The sequence below is a fragment of the Arachis stenosperma genome, chromosome 5, assembly GCF_014773155.1.
Source record: "Arachis stenosperma cultivar V10309 chromosome 5, arast.V10309.gnm1.PFL2, whole genome shotgun sequence".
In the NCBI taxonomy this organism is placed as follows: Eukaryota; Viridiplantae; Streptophyta; class Magnoliopsida; order Fabales; family Fabaceae; genus Arachis; species Arachis stenosperma.
Window position 1 is genome coordinate 122,089,493 of NC_080381.1, and position 20,385 is coordinate 122,109,877.

General features: G+C 37.7%; 1 protein-coding gene across 3 annotated transcripts; it reads right to left on the bottom strand.

Moving 5' to 3' along the window:
* Positions 1–348: 348 nt before the first annotated feature.
* Positions 349–3,703, bottom strand: LOC130982360 (2-oxoglutarate-Fe(II) type oxidoreductase hxnY-like). 3 transcript variants are annotated; one of them, XM_057906335.1, is made up of 11 exons: positions 3,476–3,703; positions 3,249–3,394; positions 2,966–3,064; positions 2,710–2,761; positions 2,353–2,474; positions 2,166–2,266; positions 2,026–2,084; positions 1,699–1,755; positions 1,261–1,306; positions 1,052–1,131; positions 349–915 (listed from the first exon to the last, which is right to left on the bottom strand). In XM_057906335.1, the coding sequence occupies exons 2-11, from the start codon at positions 3,262–3,264 to the stop codon at positions 816–818; spliced, it is 732 nt and encodes a 243-aa protein (XP_057762318.1). In that variant the 5' UTR covers positions 3,265–3,394; positions 3,476–3,703; the 3' UTR covers positions 349–815. The 3 variants fall into 3 exon arrangements, with proteins under 3 accessions (XP_057762318.1, XP_057762316.1, XP_057762317.1); XM_057906333.1 differs by having other exon boundaries at positions 2,966–3,067; positions 3,199–3,394; XM_057906334.1 differs by having other exon boundaries at positions 3,199–3,394; positions 3,476–3,655.
* Positions 3,704–20,385: the final 16,682 nt, after the last annotated feature.

Genomic DNA, 20,385 nt, shown 5'->3' on the forward strand with positions numbered 1-20,385 from the left:
TTAACTAATTAAAAATTAGTTTTTCTATAATTATTTATATTTTTATGATAAATCTATCTTGAGCTTTTATTCTAAAAATAATAAATAAAAATGAACATAATATTGCTACTAAATCAATATATTTCCTTTTCTTCTTTTTTTCCCACTAGTGCTTTAACATTCAATAGAGGTGGAGTATTGTTACTTAGAATATAGACCCACTAAATAGAGAAACACTTTGAGGGAAAAGAATAACAAAAAAAAAAATACTTTGTTGAATAACTTGAATTCTATATTCTCACGTCATTTGACTACTACCACATCATAAAGCTAAAAGAATAGTGTTGAATGAAACACAAGAACACAAAGTAATCACAAATAAAGCCTACCATTGTATACCGAAAATAATTATCTAATGATAAATGAAAAATATAGAAGATAAATTTCACTTGCAAGTCCTACATTAGAAATTGAATGTGCTAAAAGTTTGAAAAGCACAATGGAAGTGGAAGCAAATCCTACTATCCTTCCTCCTATAATTCCTAAATTTGAGCTTGAACCAAACAAAAAAATAAAATAAAATACAACTGTTAATTTCATATATATGTTTCTTTTTCCCCTTTAGCTTTAGTAAACATCAAACCAACTACCTACCATGTAAAAACTAAATCTATACATATAAGGTAGCTAATGCACTATGCTTGTAGGTTAACAAAACAGCAATTTCCATTCTCTTTAGGATTCATACCTCCAAAAGATTTGATACTTAAGATTTTAAGCTTACATTGAAATGTCCAATTCTGCATGAGTAGTACTGTTCTTGGGTCCAAAGGATTTTAGTATTGAAGATTTTGCTGTTTCTTGTAAATAGTAAGATTGGCGTGAGTATCGTTGTATCGTTGGCTCAGGTAGTCCTGGCATAGGATAGGAGGAAACCTGTAACAAGAGAGAAAAGAATGAAGGGATGTATGACATTTATGATTTATTTAGGTAGCATTTGGTTCATATGATCATATCCTAAGTTTCTAAGAAAACAATGTTAGTGTCAAGTTAAATGGCATTTTTCACTCACTTGGCAGGATTTGTGGCAGATTTGCATGTTGGCAAGCATTCCACTAGACATTCATGACTAGGCTCCAAAAAGAATGGAATCTGTAAACAAAAACAACATTGGCGTAAGCAAATTGGAAATGATTCATAACGATTTATATAGTCGCCATTAAAAAATGAGAGGAAATGCAAAATAAAGAAGTTGAACAAGAACAAAGAGCTGAGGCTTACAGAATATCTCTCTTTACCATTTCCCAGAACTCTGTGCAGTGTAGACCTGATCAAGAAAATGCAAAGCAACTTGTTGAATATATGATGTCGAAAATTCAACTAAAAAATGACATACTACAAAGATACACCGAGGCCAAAATCACTTTATTTGCTTAGTTGTGGTTTAAAGTCCCTTAAGTGCACATAAAAAGTACTAATCAAGTTCTTAAGCATGTGATCTCTGCTTCAATTTAAGCTTGTGAATTTCATTCTAGCAGCTATAGAAGACACAGGATGTCACATAAGGTTTCAAAATTCTTGTACCCTTGTGTATATACTAGTGATCAACCATCGGCAAACGCAATTTCAATCGTTTTAAGTGAATAAGGTGAATGAAATAAGTTTGCAGGCAGAATTAATATGCATTGCATCGAGTTCAAAAATGCTAAAGTTTCTTACTTGAAAACACAGTTGCTCCAGCGCTCCAGCATGTCACCGATATTCACTATGAATGCTCTGCAACAAAAACAAGCAGAAAAATAATGTAAATAGTTCATGAGAAGGGCATGCAAAAAATCATCATGTTTTAACACATTGCAGATCTTCATGCCTTTTCAGCCAATGATGTTTTGTGTTTGATAACATGCAGCTCAAAATGAATTTTAAGGTATACAAATATACTAGTTCTGGAAGATAATTACTATTTTGTTTTGGTTGAATTGTTTCATAATGCACAGATCATTCTTGTTCTTAACCTGTAAAAGCTAAAAGGGTGTAGAAACTAACCCCTTCATTGGCGGCACATCCTCCCATTTCTGAGGCTTAGCATCCCTATCTTTACATATCTGCAATAAAGAATATTTAAGTTCATTATTAAGTACCAAACATATATGGAACATCAAAAGAAACATCCGTTGCCTACTTACTTGAAGACCTGAGATCTCATCCGTCGCCAATAGTGTAATTAACCCATAATCAGTATGAGCTCCAGCTCCAAATAATCCTTTTGTGGGATCTGATATTCTACCTTTATTGAACAAGGAAGATCACAGCAACATGAGTAATTAAACAAAAGCAACATGAGTATAAGACAGAATAATAATGATTCAAAACCTTCATAGTGCAGCAAACGCAGAACTGCAATTGGCTCTCCGAGCATTTTCGGCTGATCAAAGAAATTGGCATCCAAACCAAGAGCAAGGGCAATTATCCTTGCAACTTTTTTTCCAACTTCTCTGCATTCCCCCAACAACATAAATTGGAGCAAAAGATGAAGAAGTTAATAGAAGAAGGCACTTTTTGTTATAAGGCAAACATATATTCCACATAAAAGTCACATGTTTCACCACAAAAATACAGAAAAGTTTGTAACAATGTAACATTAGGTAGCTCCATATGCAGCACAAATAAACAAAAGAAAGTGGTATAATTGTATCTTAGTATAACTGAATAACTTCAATTGAAACTTACAATGCTTGTTCATGGTATTTTTCCATAGTCTCCCTCCATTTTGGCAGAATACCTGCATGACATCAAAAATAATTTTTTAAAAAAGAAGCAGCATATAAAAGCCAATGAAATGGACACTTTTGCTGGGTTTTAGTCTATTTGGTTTCTGTTTTTGTTTCCTATTTTCATTTCTGTTGTTTTCTCTTTACTGGAATGGAAATTGACAAAAAGATTTTACTTTATTAGCATAATAACATTTTCAGCTACTGATTTTTACCTGACGAAGGCCATCGATTTGGTCCATAGAAAGGTTTATGTGATTTTGGATCATCTTCAGCTACTTCAACTCCAATATAATATCCCTCTTTGTAATCTCCTACTTAATCCACCAGGAACATAAAACAAAGCATATCAAGCTTCAACACAAACAAGAACAACAATAATACTAACAAAACATAGTTGAAGAACAAGAGCCAAACATGCAACACAGAGGCATATATAATTATATACCATGAACTTGGTTTTCAGGATCAAGTAGTTCATCAAGAACAGGAGTATACCCCCTATGCTTCTCATTCCTGAGGAGCTTCATCTTCTCCTTATGTGGAAGAGAGAAGAATCTCTTGCTCTCTGCAAAAACCTCGTCCATGAATTCCTGGCTTATTCCATGATTCACAACGTAGAAGAAACCAGAATCCAAGCATGCCTATTATCAACAAACAAAATGGTTAAAGGGATTGAAATAAAAGAAAATAGAACCTTGATGATCATGGAGGAAGAACCAAACCTGTTTGAGCGAATTAACGGATTGGTTTATGTCAGGGTTGGAGAGGTCGACACAACTGAGGGAAGAGGTGAGAGAATCTGCGTTAACCATGCTGGAACTTGGAACAAAGAAGACGTAGAAAAATGAAGGACAACCTCTAAGTTTTTGTTTTTCAATGGTTTTTGCTATGCAGAAAAAGAAAAAAGTGAATTGCACTTTGTTTTATATATATTAGCAGAAGACCACAATGTCCACAAACCGTTGCCACCACCACTCATCAGCAGCCATAGTTTTTTTCTTTATTTAATTAAATATTTTTTTATTGCTTATTTAGAAATTCACATCTCTTGGTTGGGAAATTCTTTTAGTTTTTTTGGGTGGGGTGGTACAATTATTGTGTAATATTGCTACTTAAGCAAACTAATCCATGCATTTTTCGTAAAAAATAATTAATATTAGATTTCAAGGTTCTCAAATAAGATTTAGACCAGAATCACAGAATCACGCATCACTTTTTACATTGCTATATCATCGTATCTAATCTAACTTATTTTGAGCATGTGTATATTTTTTCCCCCTTTTTTTATTTTTGGTGTTTTTTTTTTTCTAAAATTAAGAATGAGACTCAAATTTACAATTTTTAAGTGAGTATGAGAAAATTATGTTATTTAAATTATAGTTTGTTGACAAATTACTATAAATGTGGTTTGAATATGCATCTTCTTTGTTACTGCATGCTTTTCTTACCAAAAAACTATATTCTTCATTTATCGTGTATTTATCAAATAAAAGTTTAACATTTTTATTAATAATAATCTTATTATTAAACTCTTCTATAAAAACTTAATAAGTACAAGAAAGTGAAGAGAGGGACGAAACCTCCTTGCAAGTTGCAACAAGTACAAGCAAGACAAAATGTAGATGCTTCCGCGAACGATGGACAGATCAGAGTGGAGTGCTACGGGTAGGCATTTTCTGACTACAGAATCAAAATTAAACATGTCCAACACTAACATGGATGCTTAATTACAAGGGGTACTGAGATAGGAATATAAAATTATAAAATTATATTTAATAATTAAAATATAAATACAGATATTATATTTAAAGATATTAAATTAATATATTTTATAATTTTTTTTATGAAAAATAAAATATATTAATAAAAAATATAATATATTTTTTATTATTTCTATTATTTTTTATATAAAAATAATAAAAATTAATTGAATTTTTATAATTTATTTTATTATTTAATTTATCATAAAATAAAATATAAAAATATTAATTTTTTATTTTTATTTTATGTGTTTTATTTCCTCCTCTACAGGTTTGAGGGTTGCTATGCATGGCACAGCAATAGGATCTAAGAATTGAGGCCTGAGGGTCTTCTTTTTCTTCTTCTTTAGGTAAAACCTTGGTGATTCTTCAGGTTTATCTGGGGGATAGAACTTTGGAGGAGCAGTACAGCTCTGCTTCCTGTTCTTCTTGGACTTCTTCTTTAGTAACTTTGACAACTGGCTTGTGTGTCTCGTCACATCCGGAAGAAAGTCACGGATGTAATTGATGATGCCTAAGAACTGTTGGACCTGTTTTGTTGTCAGGTGATCATCAGGAAAGTTTAACAGTTCTTTTGAGATGTGCTCTCCAGACTGGAAGAAACCATTATTGAAAGTCATTCCCAAAAAATCAATTTGGGCCTGACCAATAAGGCTCTTTTTTTCAGATAGCATTATTCCATATTTTTTCAGAGTGAATTTGACATATTCATGACACATCCTGAATCTAGCCAACCTATCTTTCATAATACAGAACTTTCTCTTGATCATTTACCACCATCTGTTCATAAAACCCTATCCAACAAGATAGAAAACCTTGTTGAAATCACCCATGTTCCAGAAGATTCAAAGATCCCTGCTACTCAACAACCTCTCATAAATCCATACACTTTCTACCACCGGCAAAAGCAATTTAGTATTCGCCACCTCATAAGAAGGAGATCATCACCTCCTGTTAAGGAAGTGATTCAAACTTCCCGTTTGCAACAGTGTGGTCTTCAAGCCACCTCTGCAGAACAGTATGTTACGATTGAGATCCCTCAAGAACTCATTCGTGAATACTTGTCACAAGGATATACTCACCTGCACCTTGGAGCCATAAGGTTGATTCTGACTTTACATGGCAGAAAAGGACTGCCTGTCACCGCAAAGATCGCACTTTTAGATACCACCTTCAAGGAATACCAACATGCGCTTATTGGAGCACTTGTATCCACTCTCACTAATGGAAGTGTGATTCTTACAATCTCGCCAGATTTCACTATCCGGCTTACAGATCCGACCCTTTCCCAAAGGATCCGGATACAGATCCAGTTGATTGGTGTTACACAAGACGTCAGTGCTGAACAAGCAACACTCCATCACCAGGTGTTGTACAGAATCCAAGATCACGCTTTGGATCTGAATCTTCCAAACACCACCCATGATGCGCTTTTGATGTTCACTGACAAGAACCATGGTCCGGCCATAGTGAACATTCCAAGGATGATTCCTCCAGAAGAGCTTGCGGCCATAGTACCACTAGAATGGATCACTAACTATGAGAGAGCTTTTCCACAAAGCACTCTTGATGTCCAAACAACAGCACCACCAGTAGTCACACGAGAAACTGACGGAACAGTCAGAATGGTTTTTCAAAGGCCAGGAACAGAAGGACGAGCATCCTTTTCTAGACAGTCATCTTCCAGGAGAATCTATATGATCTCTCCTCTCACTGTTCAACATACCAGTGATCAAGATGACCCCCCAATTCACTACTATGAAGAAGGAAAGCCAGTCTATGTCTCACATGTCAATGGCCATTTCATATGGGATGTTGATCACAGTATGTGTGATTCAGATTGCGACTGCGACTGTGATGCTTGGGGAGAATCAGAAGATGAGGACTACTACAAAAAGAAGAAGTCCAAGAAGAACAGGAAGCAGAGCTGTACTGCTCCTCCAAAGTTCTATCCCCCAGATAAACCTGAAGAATCACCAAGGTTTTACCTAAAGAAGAAGAAAAAGAAGACCCTCAGGCCTCAATTCTTAGATCCTATTGCTGTGCCATGCATAGCAACCCTCAAACCTTATGAGCAGGAGTTTCCTCCTCTACAGGTTTCCACTGACAGTCAAAGGATTACTCGAAGGCCATACATAGTCCCAAAAGGAGTAACTCCACAAGGAGTTCAGTCCACTTCACCTCAAGATGAAGTCCTGAATTGGCAAACAGAGAATGATGTTAGCCAAAACAAAGTCCTGTTGAGAATCGATCACACCTTGGAAACATTAGTTGATAAGACAGACAATCTGTCCTCACAAGTGTACTCAGTTCAAACCCAAGTTGATGAGCTAAAAAGTAGACTGACCATACAAGCCCAAAAACTTGACCAAGACCTAAAAGCTTACATCCAAACCCATTACTTTGGCCCAGATTTCCAAAAGAAAGACCAAGAGCTTACTCGTATTAAAGCCCAGATCAGACAAATCGAACAAGACCAAGCCAGACAACCCAAGCCACAAGCTTTGGCTATAGATCCATTAGCCTTATATCCACCACAGTATCCCATGTATACACCCACTTACATTCCTCCACCACAGCCAACCATAAATGAACCTGACTATGACAACATCTTCAAGACCCATTACCATCTTGCCCGAAGACTTCACACAAAGCCTAAGCCACATCCAGTTCAACCTACAGGACCTTCACAAAAAAGGACGCATAACCCATCATGGTCAGAAAGAGAATTTCTCAGAGGAGAAATCTCTGGAGAAAAAACTGAGACAACTTCCAAGGGAAAAGAAGAACAGGCACCCGAAAAGGACACAATCGGAATGCTTAATGCAGGCATTACTTCAAGTGATTCGTTTGAAGAAGTAACGTCTGACTCATCAGACTTTTCGGTTGAAGAATCATCTGAGGAAGAACAAATTGCAGATCTCTCTGCAATAGCAATGGTTAATCAGGCCAATCCAACCTCAGAAGAAGAAGGAGATGGAATAGTCGTAGAAGAAGAAGATGATAATCCTCCACAGACTACGTCCACTCAGACAAAAGCAGGCAACCACTACTTCACCTTCGATAACCTTCCTCCTCACAAGTACAGAGAAAGGTTGAATGATTTAGTGGTACTATGTGTCATGAATATGTCAAATTCTCTCTTACTCTCCATTATCTCCAATATACCTTCTCTTTGCTTTAGTTCATTAGGCTCTGATACCAAGAGGTGCATCCAGACGTACTTCTGAAAGAACATACCAAGGGACCAATACATCCTGTCATCTCTATCCCGATTTCCCACTAAACTCATCTCAATTGGGGATTCAAGGGACCTTATGACAAGATCGTCATGGATGCCGATATGTTCTTTCTTTCCAATACTGGAACTTCTCATGGATCGGATCAGTTTCATTTCTGATAGGCAGGATCCTCAAAAATGAGGCAAGCCTAGAGCATACGTGAAACTAGTAAGCAAAGATAAGCATATTGGAGACTCAAGATTTCAGAGAGAGAGAGATTTAGAGAGTATTCATGGTGAATATCTTACAATGGTTATATTGAAAGATCAACTTCTGGTTTTTTACAATGGGAGAGCCCTCTATATATAGAGGCTCTTAGATAGTGGAGGATAAGAAAGAATCTTATCCATCATTACAACAAGACAAATAACTTTAAGCAAACTACTTAAATACAGACACGTGGACCACACTACTAAGAGATAAGAAGGAATCTTATCTCTGATTACATTATGACAACTTTATCTCACATCACTCTTCTTTATGATTATAAAAGACAAACTTACTTTATGTCACACCATATTTAACATGATTATAAAAGACAAAATATCATAATTACTTCTGGACATTATGATTATTGCTGGGTCCCATTCTTCACGGATTGTATTTCGTAATGGGCTCATGTTCATCAATGTCATCCACAAGGTCATGTGGTCCTTCTGTGTATTGATCCTCAGTATCATCGTCTTCAATACCAGCATCCACATATGTTGGACTTGGCGGTATTGGATAGACCCTTGATCCTGGTTCCTCATCTTCAATATTTCCATAGCCATAAGTGGCCAGAGGAGAATTCCATGGGTGTTCATCCTGGTAGAGTGGCGGTGTAGGATAAATTACAGATGAAGCAAGAAAGTTGGCTTGGAATTCTCTTAATTCTTCCTGTACAGTTCTGGAGGAGGAAGCTTCCTCTTCTGATGAAAGTGAGAGTCCTTCAATGGCTCCTGTGAGTACATCAACGTTGGGATTGTTGTGGAGGGTGAGATGTTTGGCCAGATTGTTGAGACAGTGTTTCTCATCTGTTGGCCATATCTTTGAATAACCAACAATGTTGATGTTGTTTCTGGTGTAAAGGACCCCTTGACGGGAAGCAAATAGCCTTCTTAAGACAAAGGCATAGTAAAACCTGTGTCTCAGCTTATCAGAAATGTTCCAAACGTCATGGTTTGTTAGCGCACTGAAAAGTTTTCCTCTCCAAAATGGAATAGGTGCAAACATCTTGAGAAGTTTCTCAAGATTTGTTCCTGAGAAGCTTTTGTCACAGAGGAATCTGTACATAGCAATTCCAGGAACTATGATGGCGCAATCATACTGAGCAGAGAGCGCCCACATGAACCACAGCATTTCTTCAGGAATTTCACCTTTAATGGTGGGTATGATATGATAAGGTGTTTTCGGGTGAAAATGTTGAGGTTTTGCTGTGATTTGGGTAACAAGGAGGAGCCTGTGTAACCAGTAAAACAGGCATTCTTCAGCTAGGGTCTTGACCTCAGCAGCAGTCCTAAGTCGAAGGGAAAAAGGAAAAGGTCCAGGTTCTCTTCTATAGAACTTGTGGTCTTGAGGGCAGTCTGAAAGAGGGAAGGTTGGTGGTGAAACCCTATTCATGGCTAGGATGTGAAGAACTTTGGGGGGAAGTTCTTTGGTTGGTCTGGAAAGGTAGTCAGCTATGGTGTTGTGGTTTCCTTTGATGTGTCTTACTGTGAATTTATATCGTGAAAACCAATCTTTCCATCTTAGAAGCTGTGAGTTTGGTAGTATCTTCCCTTTGGTGTCCAGCATGGATGGAAAGGATGTATTGTCCATTTCCACAATGAAATGATATGCACTCAAGTGAAAGCTGAACTTCTCGATTCCTCTTTTGACTGCGAGGATCTCCTTGTATGTAGCATGGTAGTGTTTTTCTGACTCCTTGAACTGTCCGCTAGCATGCGCACAGTAGTGTCTCTTTCCATCAATCTCTTCAAGGAGAACAGCTCCCCAGTAGTTATCACTAGCATCAGTTTGCAAGATGCGTTGTCCATTGCTAGGAATCTTCAATGGTGGGGGTTTTTGTGCTACTTCTTTCAGGTGCTTGACAGCTGTTGTCTGTTCAGGGCCCCAAGGTGGGGGTCGCTTCTTTAGTAACTTTGACAACTGGCTTGTGTGTCTCGTCACATCCGGAAGAAAGTCACGGATGTAATTGATGATGCCTAAGAACTGTTGGACCTGTTTTGTTGTCAGGTGATCATCAGGAAAGTTTAACAGTTCTTTTGAGATGTGCTCTCCAGGCTGGAAGAAACCATTATTGAAAGTCATTCCCAAAAAATCAATTTGGGCCTGACCAATAAGGCTCTTTTTTTCAGATAGCATTATTCCATATTTTTCCACAATTTCAGTAAACTGGATCTGAAGGGCCTGATGGGTTGGGTCGTCCTTTGAGAACAGTAGGATGTCATCTACATAGATGAGAGCTGAGTGGAGTATGAGCTCAAAGATTCTGATCATAGTTTTTTGGAATAATGATGGGGCTACCTTTAGTCCAAATGGCATGACAGTCCATTGGTACTGTGCATCAGGTATGCAAAAGCCCGTTTTATATCTGTCACTGGGGTGGATACCCAATTGCCAAAAACCTGCTTTAAGGTCAAACTTACTGAAAAGTTTAGCCTCACTAAGCCGAGGAGTTATGGCGTCGATCCTTGGTAGTGGAAACTTGTCGTCTTGTAAGAAGAGGTTTAAGGGTTTGTAATCAATCACCAATCTCTTCTTTCCTCTGATCTGTTCAGACCTCTTTTCCACATAGAATGCTTGGCATGCCCAGTTGGAAGTTGTTGGTTCAATCAAACCTTGCTTCAATAACGAAGCACATTCTTCTCTTGCTAACTTCAGATCTTCAGGATTCATTCCCGAATGGGTTGCCTTGGTAGGGTTGATGTCTTCATTCTTCTTAAAGGGCAATTTAATGAAGAACTCTTGATTCTTCCATAAAGGAAGAGGGTGATCAAACTTGTCATGACTGTCACAACAAGTTTTCAGTAACCTGTTCTGGATAGCTTCATAGTCTGAAGGAGCCTTAATGAAAGTAATAGTAATAGAGTAAAGTATCAGTCTGACTTTTTCCTTTTTTCAAATGGCACCAACAATGCAACTCTTTTGTCAGTATCACTATTATCTGTTAACGAAAGATACTGATGTGTCATATTAACATATTGAGTTGGATGTTAAGTGTCAATATAGAATAGTCAGTGACCTATTTATTTTTAAATTTAAATTAGTCACAAATTTATTTATTCATATTCATTCAAATAAAAGAATGTGTTTTAATATTAAATTAGTTAAAAATTTATTTGTTAAAAATTTATTTATCTTAAAAAAATTAATACAATATTTTTTTTTTAATTTAATTTTTTATTGTCATAATATTTATTAAATTAATATTTTTTAATAAATTCTTTAATATATGATATAATAAATATAAACTAATTAATAAATTATTTAAATTTAAAAAAATTATTTATTATGACACTAAATAAATAATTTTCAGTGTAATTCTTAAATATATATAAATAATAAAAACTATAATACGTTGAAAATATTAATAATATATTTTTTTATAAATAATAATTTTTTAATATATTATTAATAATGTGATCTAGATAATTTATATAATAAATAGAAACTAATAAATGTAACACCCTAACTTTTAGTATTTCATGATCGTACTAAAAGTTCGAACGCTACTTACTTCTAAACCTTTTTATTTTATACTAGCTTTATTTAATAGCGTGCCTTTACAAATACGAACCGGAATCTTAATCAGGAAAACGAAAAGTCTTCACTTTAAATCTTTTAATCACAAAAGTATATATATTCACATAGCAATATATACATAAACTTATTTTAAGATCCTCAAATACAAGTTCTATCTCTCTGAAATTTTCCAAAATAATGATTGAGGAGGAAAAAATAAAATTTAAGATTAAACCAAAATCTAGAAAATACGAATATATATATATATATAACTCTGTGGATTAGTCACGGCTCCTTGCCAAGGGCTTCCTGAACCTGTCGTTGAAACAGAAGATCTGTAGGGGATGAGAACGTCGTCCTCACATGTTCTCAGTAGGAAAGGTGAATGCAGTAAAAGTAATGAATGAAATGTGGATAATTGACTTTACTAAATAAAACTATTCTTTTATCAAACCTTTGAAAATACTTTTTAATTTTACTTTAGATAATTATTTATTTTCTTTAAAATTTCTGAACTTAAAACAAACTCACTTACAACAATAATTCTTAATTACTTCAATATATAATACTAATAGTACCAGAGACCCAATTGAACACACAAATAAGACAGAATAAGACAACCAACACAATCACAGAAAAAATACAACAACCAAAACACAGCCAAATACAAATACGCAAACAATATGATGCATGTCTGTCCTAAGCAGGTCATGAGCTCATTCGTCGATTGTCTACCTGCAACCCAACGTTACTCGGGGAGAACTCCGAATATGGTCTTTTTACTGTGTCAATTAGGCACAATTATCATCATGGGCGAACCCATGTCAGTTAGGATATCTTGGCATCACGGTAAGAGACAGGCTGTCAATTAGGCGAACATTCCCGCATTAGCAATCTCAGACTATCAGTTAAGCGGGTACTTTCGCATTAGCAATTTGGCACAAAGGCCCATTCAACATACAATATGCTATCAGTTAGCGTACATTTTCGCATTAGCAATCCCAGGCTATCAACCAGGCAGGCACTTCCGCATTAGCACTTTTCATGATTCATTATCCATTTCAATTATCACTTTCATACATGGCTTCTCATTTTCTTCTTCTTTATTATGCCTCCACATCACCAATTACATACACACACCTCCACATTACCTATATTATTAAATGTCCCTCCATATGACCACTTAATTACACATACCTCTGTATCACCAAATAATCAATCGTTCTTACCTCCACATCATCTTATAGGTATACTTTCAGTCTTAGCATCAAAACCTTTAATTTCCAAATACCCAAACTTCTTTAACATTTAATCAAGATAAAACTCACTTTCTTAATAAATCGAACTCAATTCCTAACTTAAAACAAAATATTTTTTCAATAGGTTGAACTGAAAACAAGAATCTTTTCTTAATAAATCGAAATCGATTAATACAATTCTTAAACCAAATTTTCTTTTGAATAACGCTTTAAACAAGTCTCGGAGTTTTATAAAAAATTTTACAGTATTTTCTCTAAAATTCGGGCTTTGCCACCCTTCAAAGATCCTTACCAAACCATTTTCAATTCTCAAAATCCTTCTTGATAATTCAAACAAATCAAATTCAATACTATAAATCCAATTTCAATTCTCAAAGATCATTTCCAATAAATCGAATTCTTAATACAAAAATCCTTTTCTCAATATGAGTAAATATGTAACCAATTCTTTTTCAATCATAAAGTCATTTCCCAAAATAAGTTTGTAAATCAGGTTTTCAAAATAAAATCACTTTTTCGTATATTTTACGAGAACTTAGCAGAACCTCTGCTTAAAATAGACTTCATCACCCTCACAGCTTTCTCACTGTTATCATTCCTTAACTTATCTCAATCCATACATTATTCTCAATTTTTACATCATTTCACCAAATCATACACATAATTTATTCATAGCCACAGTTTCGACAATTCTCAACACAACTAGCTATAAATAAGAATTTTTAGTATCCTCAAACATTCAAGAAATCAAACATATATTCATCAAATTCAATTATTTTTACAGTCACAAATTCAACAAAAATTCATTATACAACCAATCCAGTCATAAATTATTTACAATTACTCATTAAGCCTTTGAGCATTCATGAATTAAAAATGAATCCCTACTTCTGTACGAAATCAAAGTGAACGAAGATTCTGTAGAAGTTTTCTGACGGAGCTGCTGAAGAGAAAAACGTCAGAAATCGTCTGTGTCTGTTAGAATTCCAATTGGCTAAACTCAAGGAGAAGAGGAACTACGTTACCATCAATTTTTACCAGACAAAAATAACATCAACGTGTAAAGAAAGAGGATACAAACATTTTTAATAAATTAGATTTTTTTATTGGAGTTACGAATTGTAAAAAATCAAACTCGGAAGCTCGGAGGTGCCATGAAATCACGTTTTTCTCTCTTGGATTCTGTAAAACCCGGTTAATTAACGGCTAATTAACCCATAAATGAGAATTTATTCTAGAAAATCCTAAATGTGATTTTTATGGCTAAATGTGATAGAGGAGATTGAGACGAGAATTTCGGTACTAATTTTATAGAATTCAGACCAAGATTGGACCGAACGGGCCAAACCGGGCCAATCGGACCCAAAGTGGGCCCTTGGCCCAACATAACTAAACCAAAACCCTAGTTTTCAGCACTCTCTCTCCTCACACAACACTCACACATGCTGAAAAAGAGAGGAAATGGGGGAAGAACACTCTCACAAACTTCTATCTCTCACTTGATCTTCAAACCACCATAACTTTTGATTTAGAGCTCCGTTTGCGGCCACGCATTCACCGCGGAGAGCTCTACAAAACCCATACAATAAATCTTGAGGTAAGCCACGTTTTGCTCTTCGAATTTCCAGCATTGTTTTCGAGTTTCATGAGCAAAAATGTTGAGATTTTGGGCTCTTTGATGTTACATGACCCAACTCTCTTGAAGGAGAAGGTTAATCTTGTCTCCTTGGACCTTGGGTGTGGTAAAATTCTCAACCCTAGTGTAATTTGTGGTTTTATGATGTCTGGGTTTTGAGATGTTGTGTATGGGTGTGATGATTGTGGCTTAGGTTGTGTATATGTGAATATTGGAGCTTGATTGGTGATATTGAAAAGCTTGAAAAGGGTTTGGTGGTGAAAAATCTGTTCTTGGAGGTGTTGAGGCCTTGAGAGCTTGAGGAAAAGTGATTTGGAAGTGCTCCAGTTGAGCTTGGAAAATCGGCTAAGGTATGGTTTCGGTTTCCCGTATCTAATATGTAATGTGGTAGGAAATACTTAGGCTAGAGGCCCTAAGATAGGTATTGAATTGTTGATGTTGTTGAATGGTTGATATATATGATGTGGTCATATATGTGATGATGATTATTGATGCCTTAATGGTATGATGTATGAGAAATATGCATGTTGTGATATATGCTTGATGATTGATTATGGTTGAATTGTGGGTGGAACCATGTTGATGGTGAGTATGATATTGATTGTGTACAATGATGATTTATTGGAATTGGTGTTGTTGAAAATTGGCATGAGGAAGAGTATATGATATGTCAATGGGTTTGAGTTTGAGCCACTTGGGTGAAGTGGGTTAAAATGATGGGATAGTGATTTTGTAAATTGTGGTAAAGTGACAATGTGTGAGTTGAGGAGGCTTGATGTTGAATTTGATATATTTTGATTGATTTCAAAGAAAAGGGATGAAATTGGTATGTTTTGATTGATTTTGAAAAGAGTTGAAAATGGCTTGTTTTGAAAATGGCACTTTGTGGTTTTGTATGAAAAATATGGTTTTTGGGCATACTTTGACGGGACATAACTTGAACTACGGATCTCTGTTTTGTACCAAATCTGTTTAGAAATGAAATTGGATCCGGGATGTCCATGCCGTTCGAAGAACGGGTAAAAAACGATTTAAAATGAGAAAGTTATGTCCGTTGGAAGATTGGGGGTTGAATCTGTGAATTCTGCAGCTTTTAACTTAGAAAATTTTTAGCAGAATGACCCCCGCGCGTAGGCGCACTTGGCGCGTACGCGCCGTTCTTCCATGAAGCGCCATCCACGCGTGCGCGTGATGTGCGCGGGCGCGCCGATTGTGCTGCACCCAATGCCCAGCCATTTTCCAGAGAGTTGTGCCAGAACTGTGCCAGTTTTGTGCTTGGGGCACGAGAGCACCCACGCGTACGCGTGGTTGACGCGTGCGCGTCGATTGGCTAATTTTCAATCCACGCGTTAGCGTGCATGATGCATACGCGTCGATGAGTTTTTGTGGCTATCCACGCGTACGTGTGAAGTGCGCGTACGCGTGGCCCTGTTTTCATCCCAAAGTTGATTTTTGAGTTTTAAAAGCCAAATCTCATACTTCTAAGCCTCCGATCTCACCACTTATGTCTCAAATCATTATGATATGCCTATCTATTAGAAAAGGAGCTAGGGAGTGTGGTAACTTGCGAGTGAAGCAAGGGAAAAATGAATGATCACTGAGGATCAAAGATGATTATGTGAGAGGCGGAGGATGGCGGTGGAAGTGCTTGTTATGCCATGGGCCGAAAGGTCGTAATTGTTAATAAGATGGCTGGTTATGGATTTAACCGTGAGCCAGATGGCTAGATTATTTCCGTGTTACGGCGGAGCCATGATTATGGCTATGTATAAATGCATATATGTTGTTGAATGAATTGTGAATGTTACACTTTCACTGTTGGAGATGAGAGTTTCCCTGGGAGGAAGCAGTGGCTAGCCACCATGTGCTCCAGGTTGAGACTCGAAGCTCTTTTGACCCTATGTCATAAGTGTGGCCGGGCACTGTGAAAGACCCGGATGAGCTCGCCCCCGCAAATATTCACCAGTGAAGATGATGGATATAGATCATGATTATGATCAAGCTTATGATGAGTATAACTCGAGTTGGGGATGCGTGACAGAGGGACAGTCCAATGGTTAGCTACCAGGACTTGTCGGGTTGGCTCTAAAACCGACAGATGATATCATCAGCCACTAGGGACAGGCATTCATCATATGCATACTATATGAATTGTTTGAGATTGCCTATTTGACTGCATACTACTTGCTAATTATCTAAATGCCTTAATTACTCCTATTTGTATATTTCTGGTTTGATATAACTGTGTTTGCTACATTATACTCCTGATGGTGGTTGGGAGGTTTGAAGGAATTGGAAAGGGAAGTATTAGTTAGACTGAAGTATCTTTAGTCAGATGCCCTTTATGGTTTAGCTTGTTTATAAGCTTTGATATTATTCTGGAGGAAGTTCTAGGATTGCCTTCAGCTTTCCTCTATTATTATGTATTATATATGTGGAAGCTGTTACCATGCTGGGGACCTCTGGTTCTCACCCATGCGGATTTTGTGGTTTTCAGATGCAGGACGTGAGGTTTCTCGCTGAGGCCTGCTGGAGACTTCTGGTTTAGCGAAGATCCTTTGTTCTTGGGGGCTCTGTTTAGTTTATATGTTTTGTTTAGATACTTTTATCTCCATTAAATAATACAAACTGTGATGACTCCTCTTATGGGAGATTTTGGAGAATAGGTTTCTGTATTTGTGTCCCTTTGGGTTTTCTTTGGGGTTTTCCTTATTTTACCATATGTATATATTGCTATGCTCGGACCAGTTATCTTCGCAGCCGGATTTTGAGTCTTGATATTCCTGTTTTTGACACTCCTTTGTATATGTATAATCTCGTGCTGGTTTATTCTTGTTCGTTACGTTATCGATCGGAGTGTTGCGCTTTTGAGTTGCGATTTTTGTTTACCCCTTTTTCTACAAAGGCTCCTAGTTATAATCAATCATTCTTACTACTATTCGTACTAAATTTTTATTTTAGAGGTCGTAATACCTTGCCATCTCTGAATTATGACTTAAGCATAAGACTCTGTATTGTAGGGTGTTACATTATGGTATCAGAGCAGTTCGTTCCTGTAGAGCCTAAGGGATGGACGGACTATGCTTCTGTGCATTCTCTGTGTGTGTGTGTGTGTTATGTGCTATTAGTATATCTGCTTGATATAATTGGCATAAATGTTCATGAGCATGCATTTGGGACCTTGAAGTACTAGACTTCCGATATTGAGACTGATCAACTTAATATCGATTGTTTGGTGTGTATAGGAACCAGATGGCGCCTCGTGGACGCGGTAGAGGTAGTGTGAGAGGTCGTACTAATGCTCGTGTGCCGGAGGATAACCCTAATGACCCGATGAACTTTATGACTGCGTTGGAGAATATGGCTGCTGCTATGCAAGCCACTGCTGAGGCTCTTGGTCAACAGATGAACAACCATGGTAATGATGGAGGTGGAGTTCAGGGCCCGATGACACTGGCAAACTTTTTGAAGGTTAATCCACCTAAGTTCAAGGGAACTACTAGCCTGACTGAGACTGATACATGGTTTCAGGCTATAGAGCGAGCACTGCAAGCGCAAGTGGTGCCTGAAGGACAGCGTGTCGAGTTTGCTACTTATATGCTCACCGGTGAAGCATCGCATTGGTGGCAAGGTATCCGACGTCTTCTGCAGCAGGGTGACGACTATATCACCTGGAATGTCTTCCAAGAGGAGTTCTATAAGAAGTACTTTCCGACTTCTGCTAGGACGGCCAAGGAGCTTGAATTGTTACAGCTGAAGCAGGGTACCATGTCCATATTAGAGTATACTGACAAGTTTGAGGAGCTGTTCAGGTTCTCTCGTATGTGCCAAAGGACTCCGGTAGAATATGAGGAATGGAAGTGTGTTAAGTATGAAGGAGGACTCCGGAGTGATATCTTTGGTTCAGTGGGACCAATGGAGATCAGGACTTTCTCCGAATTGGTGAACAAGTGTAGGGTTGCTGAAGAGTGTGTGAAAAGGGCAAGCACTGAGAAAGGAAGCCACAAAGGATCATTCCCATAGAACCGAGGGAAGAGCTTTGCACCTAGAGGTCCGCCTTTCAAGAGGGGAAGCTCTTTCAGGAGGCCCAACTCCCAAGGGAAAAAATTTGGGAAGCAGCCTCAGAATGATCAAGCTTGTACTAGATGTGGGAGTCACCATCCAGGAGCACCATGCAAGGCCAGATGGGGCTTGTGCTACAATTGTGGAAAAGCGGGGCATAAAGCCGCAAGCTGTCCAGAGAAGCAGAAACAAGGTGCGGGAAAGCACAACAGACTGGTCAGGTGTTCACCACTTCAGTTATAGGTGCTGAGGGATCTGAGACACTTATTCGAGGTAACTGTGAAATGGCTGGTCAAACTTTAAATGCTTTATTTGATTCGGGAGCATCGCATTCATTCATTGCATTTGAGAAAGCCCATGAGTTAGGGTTGAAGATTGTAACCTTAGGTTATGATCTAAGAGTGTATAATGCTACCCATGAAGCCAGGGTAACTAGGCTAGGATGCCCGAAAGTTTCCTTTAGATTCAAGCAGCGCGATTTTGTTCATAATTTAATCTGCTTGCCGATGATCGGTCTTGATCTTATCTTGGGATTGGACTGGTTATCTAAGAACCATGTCCTGCTTGATTGTTCTACAAAGTCGGTGTACTTTATGCCGGAAGATACAGAAGGGCCGGTCATGGTGAATAATTATTACTTGAATTCGATGATAGTGAATTGTTCTGGAATCGAATGTCAGGGTATCCTATTGTTAACCGCGGGTGTTTTGGGTGATGATCAAAGGTTGGAGCAGATTCCGGTTGTGTGTGAGTTTCCGGAAGTGTTTCCCGATGATATTGATGAGTTTCCACCTAATCGAGAGGTTGAGTTTGCTATTGAGTTGGTGCCCGGGGCGGGACCAATCTCAAGCGCTCCTTATAGGATGTCACCGTTAGAGATGAACGAGCTAAAGTCTCAGTTAGAGGATTTGTTGGGAAAGAATTTTATACGACCAAGTGTCTCTCCGTGGGGTGCTCCAGTGTTACTGGTAAAGAAGAAAGATGGGAGTATGCGGCTCTGTGTGGATTACAGGCAGTTGAACAAGGTTATAATAAAGAATAAGTACCCATTGCCGAGAATTGATGATCTCATGGATCAGTTACAAGGAGTTGGGGTTTTCTCCAAGATCGATTTGTGATCCGGTTATCACCATATAAGGGTGAGGGGTGAGGATATCCCTAAGACCGCTTTTAGGACTCGTTATGGTCATTACGAGTACACTGTGATGTCCTTTGGATTGACGAATGCTCCTGCAGTGTTTATGGATTACATGAATAGAGTTTTCCATCCGTTTCTGGATAAATTCGTTGTTGCTTCATTGATGACATACTGATTTATTCAAAGACTGAAGAAGAACATCAGGAACACTTGAGGACCGTGTTGCAGATTCTAAAGGAGAAGAAACTCTATGCGAAACTGTCTAAATGTGAGTTTTGGAAGAGTGATGTGAAGTTTTTGGGCCACGTGGTGAGTAAGAAGGGAATAGCCGTAGATCCAACTAAGGTGGAAGCTGTGATGGATTGGAAGCAACCAACCACCGTAACAGAGATAAGGAGTCTTTTGGGCTTAGCTGGCTATTACCGAAGGTTTATCAAGGACTTTTCACAGATAGCTTTGCCAATGACAAAGTTAACCCGCAAAGACACTCCGTTTGTTTGGACTCCTGAGTGCGAGGAGAGCTTTCAGACATTGAAGAAAAAGTTGACCACTGCACCTGTGTTAGTGTTACCTGAGCCGAACGAGCCATTTGAGGTGTACTGTGATGCCTCATTAAAGGGTTTAGGGTGCGTGCTGATGCAGCACCATAATGTGGTGGCATATGCCTCACGACAGTTGAGACCTCACGAGGTTAGTTACCCTACGCACGATTTGGAACTCGCTGCGGTTGTGTTTGCCTTGAAGGTGTGGAGGCATTATCTCTATGGGGT